At 38.4% G+C, this 13,761-nt stretch overlaps 1 protein-coding gene across 5 annotated transcripts in view; it reads left to right on the top strand.

Annotated features, from left to right (window-relative positions):
- The window catches only part of LOC131690945 (pericentrin), a 141,117-nt gene that overhangs the window by 106,516 nt on the left and 20,840 nt on the right, over positions 1–13,761 (top strand). For all 5 annotated transcript variants that reach the window (XM_058977035.1, XM_058977034.1, XM_058977033.1 and 2 more), the window contains 3 exons: positions 78–272; positions 329–817; positions 12,617–13,258. In XM_058977035.1, coding sequence (XP_058833018.1) covers positions 78–272; positions 329–817; positions 12,617–13,258 — 1,326 coding nt within the window. The remainder of the gene's footprint in view (positions 1–77; positions 273–328; positions 818–12,616; positions 13,259–13,761) is intronic.

The following is a 13,761-nucleotide window of genomic DNA, read 5'->3' as shown; positions in this document are numbered from 1 at the left end:
TAAAATGATAGTGCTTGTAGCAATAATTACGTAGTAGACAAGAGTAATGAAAACTTGTACACGTCCATTGTGTATAGCTGGAAGCTGTAGATCAGAACGGGAAGGAATTATGTGCTCAGATTAGTGGAAAAGATGACATAATTCGAAAGCTGGAGAATGATCTCAAAGATTCGATCGACAAGGGATTTACGCTTCGTGAAATCATTTCTGAGCTGGAGACTCAAATCGAAAGTAAATCAATCAACGAGCTTATATTGCATGCTAAAATTAAGGTGAGATTTGATTTTAAAATATTTTCAAAAAATTTCTGATTGTCTCTCTTTTTTAGGAACTCGAACTTTACATTGATGCTCAAAATCGTCAAAATGAATCCCTTCACCAAGAGGTAGAAAGCATAAAAATGGATGCTACTACTCGAGGTTACAGCGAAAAAATAGCAAAGCTTGAGGACGAATTGCGCTACACTCGACCCAGCGTGGAACAGAGTTTAGTTCTTGAATCACTAACGGTGCAACTTCGAGCTATTGAAGACACCTTGGAAAGAAAAATCAAGAACCTTGAAACCTTGCATTCCAACTCGGCTGCATCGCTAGTATGTAGCAGCCCCTCTGAGGATATTTCGCTGAACCAAGACAGTCCTCTACATAGGAAAAAGTGCAATGAAGGTGATGCAGCTGATCAACCACCGCATCTGCCAGTGGACGAAGTGCAACGGATATTCGATAAACTGCATCGGCATACGCGGTTTGAGGAAGTCGCCATCAAGCGCATCAACGATTTGGAGATGCAAATCGCTAGCGTGAGAAGTAGCTTTATGGTAAGTTTTACCTTGTCATTGTTTTGATATATGCGTAAGTATTTTATTTGATTGAATATTATTATATATGTTTTGCAAGAATAATAATGAAATGAGGGGCAAAAATATTGTCGGCCACTCGTACTAGATTATGACATCTCTGTGGCTTTCGCAATCGTGGTAAGTGTCTAGTGTCGTCAATAAACTTTTGAAGTCGAATATTTTAATACCGGGGTCTTCTTTCAAAAGAAAAATTGCTGCGTTTGTTTCACAGTTTTTGAATGCGATCAACTTTTGTTGTACTAAAGGAAATCATTATATTCTTGTACTATATGCTCCAAATATTTGCAGCTGTTTTGTATTCAATTCCGTAAAATGTACTATAAATAACGATAATAACATTAGTTTACAGCATATCTGAACTCAATAAGCTGGTGATCATTTTCAAATTGAAATCATGTGCTGAATCCGAAAATAAAGTCCAAAAAATTTACAGTAGAACAGTAAAAAAATGAGTTTCACCTTTAAAGTAAAAACTACGTTCAGTGAAATCCAAATATCTTCGGTAGTAGTGCATCGGTATAAAACATTATCATGTTTAATTAAAGGCAATTGAATGCACTTTTGGTCATTTGAACATCATGTTGTAGTGCGACTACTGGTTCTAACGTAATTGACGAGTATATTGAGCTTTTTCTTATTTTTTTTTCTTTTTTTTTAAGAAAGCTGAGCGTTGGGTCAAGCTTTTAGGCAAGATAATGCAATCCTAAAAATTATATTTTATGGGGAATTAAAGCCTACTAATCTACAACAAAAATAAGCACCTAATAGTTTAAATCAGATGGAAATTGTGAAAGTTATTCAATTTATTGTAGAATGGAAATTTTTGAGTTTCTCTGGGTCAACTTAATAAACCGTCTCGATTCCAATTTTTGATAGGGCTTGTTTCATTATATATGAGGAATTCTCTGTCAGAATTCTGTTAAACAAGTATATTAAAGAATTTGGTAGGAATTTAATCCGTAGTATTATTCACAGGGATGCGAACGGTACCGGTAAACTACATTTTTTCCGGTAGATTTACATTTGCATAAGCCGTACAGCCCGCTACAGCGACGCATCAGTACTGCTCTTGCCAGAACGGTAGCCAAACCGAGTACACTTTTCCGTACAGCAGTAAAATACATTTTCGTTTTTGTTGCTGTCCTCCGACTGCTCGGTGAGAGTGTGACGTAGTAAAGTTTGTTCTCTCGCTTTGTACACTTTTTTCTGCATAGTCAAAAGGAGAGGCCTGCACACGAAAGCGTTGAAGCCGGTCATTGAACTGCATTCATTGTCGTCGTTTGTGATTAAAAATATTGAATAGACCACACAGAAATGTTTGCCTTTCTCATATAGAAAGGATATGCAATCACTCTAAAAATCGTCGACCTAATCCCGGCCAAATTTTTTTTCGATTGACATAAGGTTTCTGGGTTTTAACAGGGGAGGGTTACACCTCCCTCCCTTTCGTTGGTCCCCACCAAATTAAATTCCTCTTGCACCCCCCTTAGACCACCACCCCATCCATCACTCATACCCGTTATCGTTTCCGTCCATGTCATCATCGGTACTGCTTTCTTGCTGTTCATGATCAGATGTTCTTATTTGTTTTTTGTTCTTACGGGTCGCTGTTGTATATCCGTCTTCATCGGAATTTGCTTCTTTTTTGGCGATACTATTTGTTCGTTTAGAAGCGGTTGTCGTGGTCGTTATACCTGCATTATTGGTTGATTGGATCGTTGTTTTTGGTTTATCTGTAAGCGTCGGTGGCAGCTTGTTAGAGTTAGCTGTAGTAGATGAGTTTTGACTAGTTGCTTCGGCGCATGTTTTTCCGTAGTGGTTACATAATTGCCATGTTGGGGTCTGCCCGGGATATGTGATTAGCGTTGTTTGCTTATAGGTCACGCCTTCCTTCGGTGATTTGCATTCGATAGTCATGTAAGAAGGTATTGGTTTAGTCACTCGCATCCTTACAATACGAACGCCGTTGGGAATGCAGGTGAAAATATTTCTCCAGGTGTCATTCGTAATAGATTCTACTTTTCCATATTGTGACATGATTCGTTTGATGTAATCATCTCCAGTGCGCGGGGCCAAATCATGGATACGCACATCCACCATGTCGTTTTCCATATGCACGGGGATCTTGTTTCTGGTGTTATTAAATTCGACCTCGTGTTGCATGTTGTATCTTTAACTAATGTTTACACTTCTTGAACTGTGGGTCTAACACGAGTTTTATTGAAGTCGATCGAAATCGAATGATGACCAGGCTTGTTATTTGCTCACACAATGAGCCACAAAGAGCGAAATACACCGATTAAAAATAGAGCAGCACAAAAACACTGCGATGTGCAGAACGACCGCACAAAGAGAAACTTGAAAACGAAAAAGAGTAGGATCTGTGCACCAAGAGCTGCACAATTTCGTTCAAAGAGTCACCTTGAAGAGCCACTTTTTTGTGCCTCCCCTCACTGGAAAGCAGGTAGGAAGGCGAATCAAACTACAATTCAGATAAAGTTTGATCGGAAGAACGTTTTAAAAATGTTTTTTGGTTGCCTTCTCTACTTACGTGCGCGTGGGACCAAGATACACACTAAAGAGCCTCTTTATTTCTACTCTTTGTGGCGTGCAGCCATGGAGTAGAATACACGTGTGGGAGCAACACGCATCGGAGTGAAGAGGTTTATTGTGAAAGAGAAGAGCGGTGGTTCGCGTGAAAACTGCAAAGAGCGTTTGTTATTCTTCTCTTTATTTGCTCTGAGGTGCATAACATCCCTGATGATGACTATTCCACCTATTTCGTCACGTTTTGTTCCACTAACAATTTATTTTACGTTATTAAAACGTCTAGAAGTTTGTAATTGGAAATTACATTCGATTCACGTGGGCTCTTACGACGTACCGATTTTACTGTACTGGTCCACAAAACTTCAATATATTTGCATTTTTTCACTCGTAGTGAAGTCGTAGCTTCCAACAAAAACTTAATTTTCTTCTCGGAAAAAGCTTACCAGTGCCAAAATATGAATGAAACGGGTAAGAACTTTTATTTTATTTGCAATTATTCTGAAATTACAGCCATTTGAAACTATTTGGGTCATACATTTCTTCGAAATGTAATCGGGGTATTGTGGTGGTTATCAAAATACTTTCCAAAAAATAAAGTTTCAACTGGAAACCGAGACCCAATTAGTACCAATGTTAAACTCCTTCATATTTCGGACTACTTAGGAGATTCTGTTAAGCCTATCAGAGAGAAGGATGTGTATGATGCAAAGCTGACACTTTTCAATTAGCCGAATATATTCTTTCCTCACGTGATCCGGAGAGTTTCATTAATTTACACCATCTCATAAAGGTTAAGTTTGACTTAGGAGAAACAAGAAATTATGTTGAGGGGACCACGGTGTCCAACAAATTACACACACATGTAGCTCTGCGAATGATATTAGAAACCACTACGTTTTGCACCCTTTTCGCAAGATGTTTACTCATCATCTTATAAAATGATAGTTTTCATTCGTTTTCGTAAGCAATTCTCAACAAATTTAAAGGTGACATGTTGTTTAAAAGTTATTTTTTACCAAAGTTTACAGAAAATATATGCACTATGACAGAACAAAATGAATTCAGCAACACTTTACTTCTAGCGCTATCTGTGAACGTTTTCAACGTAGAATTGCCAATAAACAATCGGTGAGATGCATTTTGACGGAAATGAGTCAGGGAATCTAGAAAAAAAGGTTAACAATTAAAAATTTCCCAGCACGTTTCTCGCTATATCTCAGTAACAGAATGTCAAAATTCTGTAAACGCCACTTAGTACAGATTTTTTAGACAAGTAATGTGGCATATCTAACTCAGTTTACCCCAAAATGGCGTTTGTCACCAGATGGCACAACAGCGACGTCTTAGCATAATATGCTAGACGACATCAGAGTCTTTCGATATTTATTGGAAAGTTTTATAATGACGCCATAATAATCGAAAGCGGAAGCAAACACAGAGAGCCTCTCATTTGCATTATGCCCTTTGCACATGTTTATCCAGAAATGTCTTCCAACGGTATGCTAAGTTATGTTCTTTTGTTACAAATACTATGCGATTTTAGGACATTTTTCTTTCAAAAATAGAAATTTATATAAGGAAGTGTCTTTGTTCTAATAAAAAATTGGAGAGAACATTTAGTTTCGCATCTAACGACCTGTTTATCATCAAAAATCGATTGAAAAACATTACTATTTTTTTTCTAAACTAAAAACATGCACGCATGAACTCTTATGTGAGGCATTGCCGCGCACTGTTGGATTATTTAATTATTTCTTTTAATTTTTCCCAATTTTAAATTCAAATTTTACACAAATACTTCCAATTGAACAAAAAATGCTTTGATGCTTTGATAATTTTATATAGGAAAGTAACTATGACATCTTTCAACCGTTTTTGATAATAAACAGGATGCGGAATAAAATGTTCTCTCTAAATTTTCATTAAAACTAAGACATTTCTTGTTCAAACAAGCAAGTTTTTAATTTTGAGAGCGAGTAAAGACGCTATAACTTAGGCCCATTAGCCAGGGCAGGGCTAAATACCTCTGTCCCATCCCAGTAACTGAGGACCAAAGGAGTGACATTAACCCTCTTAGCCAAGTCACTCCCAACGATTTATGGAACCCCCATTAAATTGAAACGGTCGGTACGATTGTTCACGTTTCTTCCTTATTCAAGGTTTAAAATAATTAAATGAATAATTGGATTGCTGCATAATTTTGAATCATCTTCATTTTGTACGCCTCACAGTTGGTCTGGTCGCTTTAATGATTGTGTTGCATACCATATGTGCCACAAACATTAATATTGACAAGAAAAAATGTAAGGGAATATCTGCAATTTTGCAGAATTCCTATATGTATTGGCTGTGTATGCATAGTCTAGACTAGACATGCGAGTTTTTTATTTTGGGAAAAATGAATAACTCTGACATATTTCAACCGTTTTTGATGATAAACAGGATTCTCTAAATTTTCATTAAAACAAAGACATTTCTTTATAAAAATATTGAGCAATGATCATAATTTTTTTAAAATTCGCATTATTTTTACAAATCACCACTGCTAGATTTTTATTGCTGTTTCATTTTATACTAGAGCTAAAAATATAGATTTGAAAAAATAGATCAAAAGATGAATTTTCCCACCGTTTGATCCATATTACTAGATCCAAATTTTTAAGAATAAGAGCAAAGCTGAACGACAATTTTATTTGTAACGGTTTCGGAGGGAATATCATTTGAAATCTAGAGCAAATGTATGTCAATAGTATGATACGGTGGTGTTAGATGCTGTTGTGTCCCATAAATAAGAACGTGGAATATAGGAACAACTTATTTATTTCTATTTCAAATTTATACACGAGGCAACTCTTTCGTACTAGAGCAATCGATCTACTGATCATTCTTTATCAACAGGAAAAGGAAGTTTTCGTTGGCAGCAGTGACTCGTCTGCTGTCACTTTTTGCTTAGCACCAATGTATCTAACTGTAAGGTGTTGCTGTAGCATATCCTTCTTTATGCCATAACGTAGTGTTCAAATCTGGGAGGATGTCGAATGGTCATCCTCGAGAAGTAGTGGAAACTGGAACTGGAAGCTTCCTGCGACAGCTTGATGTAACAGCTTCGTATTCTGTATCGGAATTAGCGGTTGATGTCCTTGGTACTCATTCGGCTGATTTGAGTGAGCGTCAGAAAAGTCTGCCGTTGGTCGCGGACGAATGTTGAATTCATCCAACAGTACTGCCAACGGTAAGGTATCATTTTGCTTCGCCGAGGACTCTTCGCTCTCGTTGGGCTGCACTGTAGCTTGTCGTGAACGAAGTTGATTGATATGAGATCTGATTAGTCCGTGACGTTGCTCATTCGGCCAGACGTTGTAAATCACCGTTCCAATCTTTTCAATAATTTTTCCGGTTTCCCAGTACCAATCATTCCGTTTGTAGACCTTGGCGTACACTAAATCACCAATGTTAAATTGTCTTGAGTGCTGCTTCTCTGATTCCAAAGTGTTTGTTGACGACCTCGATGGTCGCAGCATGTCGAGTGTTGTTCTCATCTGCCTCCCGAACATTGCTTTGCTGGGTGACTTTTGTCCGATGGCTCCGCATGGCGTTGATACGTAGCTAAAACACATCTAAAGTTTCCTGGAGGGGTTCCCCCTTGTTAATCTTTTTCAATGCACGTTTCATTGAATCAACTAAGAGCGCCACCTGGCCATTGGATTGCGAATGATAGGGCGCGGTGAGCAAATGTACAATGCCATTTACCTTGCAGTACGTATCAAATTCGTTTCAAGTAAACTGGGAAGCGCTATCAGAAACAATAGTCAATGGTAGCCCCAACCGTACAAAAGTACTTCTAAGCGACTGTATGGTAGCTTTGGTCGTAGTTGTTCTCATTGGGTATGTTTCCGGCCACCGTGAGAATGCATCCACAATGATTAAGAACCAGAGGCCATCGATTGGCCCCGCATAATCTATATGCAGTCACTGCCTTGGTCCGGACGGAATTGGCCACACTTCTGAAGTGGCATGAGCTGGAGATTTTGCTACAGACGCACAATCCTTACACTGCTTTACAAAAGATTCAATCAGCCCGTATATGCCAACCCAGAAGACAAAACTTCGGGCTAATGACTTCATTCGAACAATGCCGGGATGTCCTAAGCTATCTCAAAAGAAGACTGGGGAGTACACAAGCCCCCTTCTTCTTTTCATTTTCTGATTACGTCTATGTTCAGCAATATTCAGAACATTTCATTCAAAGGTACCAATTCTCTGCGATGACTATATTCTCATTTATTCAAGTTTAAAGTATCGGTGTCGGTGGTGTTAGAAGAAATAATGAATTTCTGCAGTTGGATTGAACCATAAGTTTTAAAATCGTTATAACTATTTTTTGAAAACTCGTACCTAGTTACCGTCTTCGAAAAAGTTTTTAAACAAGGTTTGAACTATAGTTTTGAAAAGCTGGTTTTTAATATTGAGTTAAATAGCGATCTTTATTAACGTTAATGCAAACTAAATGATTTCCCCATATAAAATTCCATACAAACTTTGAACACAACGCGCAAACCCGGGAAGCAATCGACCGCTCCCAAATTTTGCACCTGCATTTGGGACCACAAAAAGATATCAAAAAGTGCTGTGCTGAAGTATGTCATATGTCGAGCCACTAATACACAGCCAATCCTTCTTTCTGATAGATCCAACAAAATCTCCTACGTTGTCCATAATGTCATAGAGTTTAACATTAGTGCTGACTGGGTCTCGGTTTCCAGTTGAAATTGTATTTATGATAATAGGGTGACCATACGTCCTGGTTTCTCAGGACATGTCCTGGTTTTGCATTGACTGTCCTGGTGTCCTGGGAAGTCGAGGAAAATGCTTGATTTGTCCTGGTTTTTCTCCTGTAAGCCTAATATATTTCTATTTATTCAGTCTTCGATTTTCACTATGCTCCAGACCGCAGTAACGACCGACTGCTACCATAGCTGCAGCGTATACTCATCCCCAATCGGAATGCGACAAACAAAACTTAATATAGTCGAATCTCCCAATTGTACCTTCCGATGTTTTTTTTAATCTCTCAAGAGTGCCTCGTCAATATCGATGAAACAATTGGATTGAATGACGATTTAAGCGCTTCTTCTCGGCTTAAATCGTCATTCAATCCGGGACCCGAAGAATTCCCTTTTGTACCTCTAAAAAGGCACATCGGCATTTTCGTGCTTCTGCTTCTACTTGAGTTCTCTTGCTAGTGGCTTTTTTTCACCTTACTGGAAATCCATTCCATAAAAAGAAAAATAGCACCTAATCAGTTGCTCTGCTTGTCAACAGTGCAGTGAATCAAACGAAAGTTTCTACCTAAAGTCTGCTGTCTATATGTAACGTGCCAGTACTATAAACAAGCAAAGCAATCGAATAATAAATTTCGTCCCAAGCCAGTGTGAACAATAAAGCACCGTTACTTTCATCGATGCGAAATCGATCATTCATTTCAAGTTGTTTGAAACTCAACAGCAAAATTCAACAGCAAATTTTCAAATCCAGTTTAGACTAACGGAAGTCGTCGTTATCCAAGCTAACCACACTCGTTACTGATAACGTTTAAAACTTTGGCTATAACGGAAAGCTACGCTATGGAAGACAATATGCAATACGTCATTGAGCATGAAAATGTTAGGACCAAGATACCCGTTTATATTGACAATGATAAGATCGATATGCGTCTGCACGATCTACACCTGGGTACTATTAATAAATTTATTGCAACCATCATGTCGGAACACGTAACGGTGGAGTCCTTTATGTTAGAAACCTGGAAAAAATTCAGGTATTTCCAACGGGTTTTGTTTCGTGAGAATGCGAGTGACCTATTCTCTCATATCTGAACTTTCAATTCAAAGCAAAACACGTGACCAAATCTCAAATCACGCTGTGCACGTATGAAGGGCAGACCCCTGTGTGCCCTACGTTGTTACACTAGAAGACACACTACGAGAAACCATGTACACAAACCTCCAACGAAGCAATATCAACTGCAAGCATACCAATCACACAGCCCTTCATCAACGTCAAGTAAATCACAAACCACCAGAGTTGCAGCTCAGGCACCAACGAATACTGAAACAACAGAACGTACGCACAGCGTGAACAATCATTGCCTACTACTTCCCAAACAACTGCCAGCACCACCGATAATAAAGTAAATAACAAAGAACACGAATACGCGATCGTGACCCGTAGACCCCACAAGCAACTGAAACCGGATAATCGTGAAAGCCCATACAACATTAACAGCGAGAATAGCATGAAAACGATAAACCTAGAGAAAGCGGACTAAGTGATCAACAAGCAACACGAGGCAATAAAATAAATAGATTTTCAACAAGAAATAAGATCTTTACGCAAAGTAACAAATTGCGTATACAAGATCCGATGGATATACAATAAAATTCGATTTATATATATTTACACATTGATAATATTAAAAGTTCCACGGCTGAAGTAATACATTGAGGAATGCCGAATAAAATACGTGTGAAATATCTAATGGACGATTAACATGCCTTCACGTCAGGACGCTGAACAGCGACTAACCGCCGAGTCTAGCATCCTACCCCAGTCAAAAAAAATCATCGCGACGGGCATGAATTGAATTTTTTCAAGTTCACGCAGGGATATCAATTTTTTCAAGCTCGTGCTCAAACTGGTATTATTTACACCAAGCCATCCGCCAGAGATAATGGTTGTCAATGGAGATTACCAGGCATAGCGCAGGGAAACTACTTGGGATCACTGATGTTTCTGATTTACGTCCATGTCGTGTTATTAGTACTGAAAACTCCTCGCCGGTACTGCACAGACTATCTCAGCATTAAACGTTTGCTTATGGTGGTCTAGCAAGAACTGCCACTGTGGAATTCCGATGAAAGATTTTCTGGCAGAGCTCTTCCTCCCAGACTCCCATAACTTTTTTACTATTCAAGCTCTGCCTGCCAGACCCCAGAACTTTTCAACTGCCGAAAACGTGTGGAAAAGGCAATGTCGATTGAGAGGTATCGGGGGGAATCAGTACCCTTTCGATTGTCCTGGTTTTTTACTCATCTGATATGGTCACCCTATATTTATGGAAAGTATTTTTATGACCATGTATAAGCCAAATAGTCTCAAATGATTGTAATTTCAGAATTATTGTAAAGAAAACTAAATTTCATTCATATTTTGGCACCGGTAAGGTTCTTCCGAGAATAAAATAAAATTGTTGTTAGAAGCTACGACTCACTTGAGTGAAGAAAAACAAAGTATATCATTTTGCTAGTTCATGAGCTGAATCATAGGTGTCGCTTGACTAAGTTTGGTTTTGCCTCAAATCGCCAATATGAATTTATTGTGCGGAGAAACCGTTAAAAACTGCATTTAAGGAACCCTTACTAACACATAAGGTTACCGTTCCCTAATTCATCTTAGTACCGTGCAGGCATATAATTCCGTACACCTAAGGCATTCGTTATGAAAAATCAATCAAATTGGTAGAGTTATGTAATTGGTCCCACTGGCTAGCAATGTTATCATGTTTCTATGGAAAATTATAATAACAGGGGAATTTAAACAGAATTACAATCAACTTGCAAACCAATTTCCACGCATCATATGTTGCGCTGGTTGAAATTCCGCGCACTGGTGTTTCAAATTCCGCGCAGCGCATTATTTAGCAGGAATCCAACAAATCTGGAAACTCATCTACATCTGGTGGATTATTTTATGAACGTATCGTTCAAGAATACGAAAAACTATCTGAATAGAATTTTTACTCAATTTTAGGGTCACGTTTGAATAAGGTAAACTTAGGTAACCACGTTGAAGATCATTTCCATTGAACCACGGTAAAGAACCTATTATTTGGGTTGTTTTTTTGCAATGTGTACGCATTGTGGATCAATTTATTACATTAAAGATTACATTGCAGTTCACTTTCTTTCTGGAATAGCTTAACCAATTTTTTCAAACTTAGTCTCAAATGAAATCACTCTGAACATCATCAACTTAATCGTCAATTTTTTTGACTTGTATTGAGATATCTGACGTTTAAAATACGCACACTGAGATCTTGCATTTTTATACTACCGCCCTCCCCTTAAGCCCACAAGCGGTTTGTTTTCCTCCCAATTCGCAGTGCAAGTGATTTGTTTTCCTCCCAATTTAAACGTCAAAACGGCACAATACCAACGCAGCTGGATAAGTCTATAATGCCGCTAGAAGCATTGTTCCATGTGTATAGGGATTCCCATAGCACATGGGACAGTTATGCTTCTAGCGGCAGTATAGGTATGTTCTGTATTTTAACAGGAGCGTAATTAGGGGAATACGGTGGGGGGTACCGCCACTACCTCACATCATTTACCACCTTTTCCTAAACCGCCCTTCGGTCATTATATACCTCCCTACCGGAATGAAATTTTCTAGTGCCTCCAGAATAAATTTTCCTAGTGGGTCTGAAAAACCATTTTGGTTCTATGAATTGTTATTTAACACACTCTTTTTATATTGGTGTTTACAATTTTTAAAATGAAAATCAACCGTATCACTTCAAATTAGTTATACTGTCTACATTACGGTCTTAACGCGATCACTAAGGAAATGTGCAAACATGGTGGCCATAAGGACGAGCGCTCTATTTTGTGATTCTGCAGGTAAAATATATTTTTTTCTCAGTTGATGTGGATAAACATAAGCAGCATACGTGTAGTACATTTTCAATTATTTTAACAAGCTTGCTTTGCAAATTCAAATTTGACCAATAGTTCAGAGTGCACGGAATTCTAAACTGCGCGGAATTATGTGCCTTCACGGTATATTCATCCTACCCAATTTGACACATAAGTTACAGTGTCTGTTATCTCTATTCAACGCATTAGCTTAAATGGTAGGATGAATGAGAGAGTGTTTTACTCGACTTTTCTCTTCGCTCAAACGCGAGTATTTTACAAGATTTTTAATTGTACTGGTTTTTAGGAACGAAGCAAAGATGATGATACTTTTAAGCGCATCCTGACTAGTGAGAAGAATAAGGGCTCATCTACCCTAGATAGATATCGCTCGTACAAATTTAGAGATAAATAGATAAATAGATTTTTAGAAATCTCTCAAATTTACTGATTCATTATTTTTCTTTCTCAATCGTTAAACTTATTTTCCCTTTGTTTTGTTTGGATTGCACAGGAAATACAACATGAGCGAGATATGCTGCAGGAAAGGATGTCGGAGCAATCGCTTAAGATTACTACCCTTCAATCGAAGCTGGATGAACAGCGATTACGGGCCGAAGAACTTCACCGCCAGGGCACATCACATCTGACAGTTAAAGTGCACGATCTGCAGAATGAGTTAGTGAACGTAAAGGAAACGCTGCAAACTCGCGATAAGCAGATCGCGAGTCTGAAAAACTTTCTCGAGAATAGTCAACAAGTGATTGAGCGCCAGGAGAAAGAATTGGCAATAAATCAGGCCGAGAACGATCGAAGCCAATACGAGTTAAAACTCGAGACAGAGTTGAAGGCCAAATGCGACGAAATACAAGTTCTCAAGAACAAAATCCAGAATGAAATGATAAACAAAGTGGCTCTACCGGATCTAATGGAGACTATGCTAGCCGACAAAAATGACGAGATAGATCAGTTAAAGGATAAGCTTAACCAATTGCAAACATCTGAAGTTCCACCGACCAGTCATGGCAAGGACGATGATAATGCTCGCACATTGAGTGACATCGTCTCGATTACCGACTGTGATGAAACAGACATGGTTTTGCGGCGCATACCTGAGGAGCCCGAAGGTTTCTTCGCGGCAAACAGCATCCCGATGGTGAGTAATATTCAAACGATTTGTTTTATATTTGACTTCCTGTTTATTTTTTCTAACGTTTTAATACAGTGTTAGTCCGACACTTGTTAATGTTTGATGCCGTATATAGCACTGCACAGTAGACTGCTCAGAGAAAAAAACGAATTACTGAAAACCCAATCGGCCCACCCGTCTATTCCAAGTTCCATCAGGAGCATCTATTCCAAATTTGAGCCAAATCCGACAAGTCAAGCTACCGGACCAACGAACCAGGCCCGTAGCCAGGATTTTGTTTCGGGAGGGGCTTAAAAATTATTGCATAAATGTATTAATTCTGATGACTTGAAACAATCACTGGAAACTGAACGTAATTATGAAAAGTTCTTAGTGAAAACAATTCCAAAAATAAGACAATAGACACTAAAAACTCTAATAATATGTTGCCTGTTACAAGAAAGGCTATAGTGCATCGACGAATTAAATTTGATTATTTTTGATTTACAAGTTAGAAATTTCTCTAGTTA

The sequence above is a fragment of the Topomyia yanbarensis genome, chromosome 3, assembly GCF_030247195.1.
Source record: "Topomyia yanbarensis strain Yona2022 chromosome 3, ASM3024719v1, whole genome shotgun sequence".
NCBI lineage: Eukaryota > Metazoa > Arthropoda > Insecta > Diptera > Culicidae > Topomyia > Topomyia yanbarensis.
The sequence above is the reverse complement of the archived record's forward strand: the minus strand, read 5'-3'. Positions and strand labels throughout refer to the sequence as shown.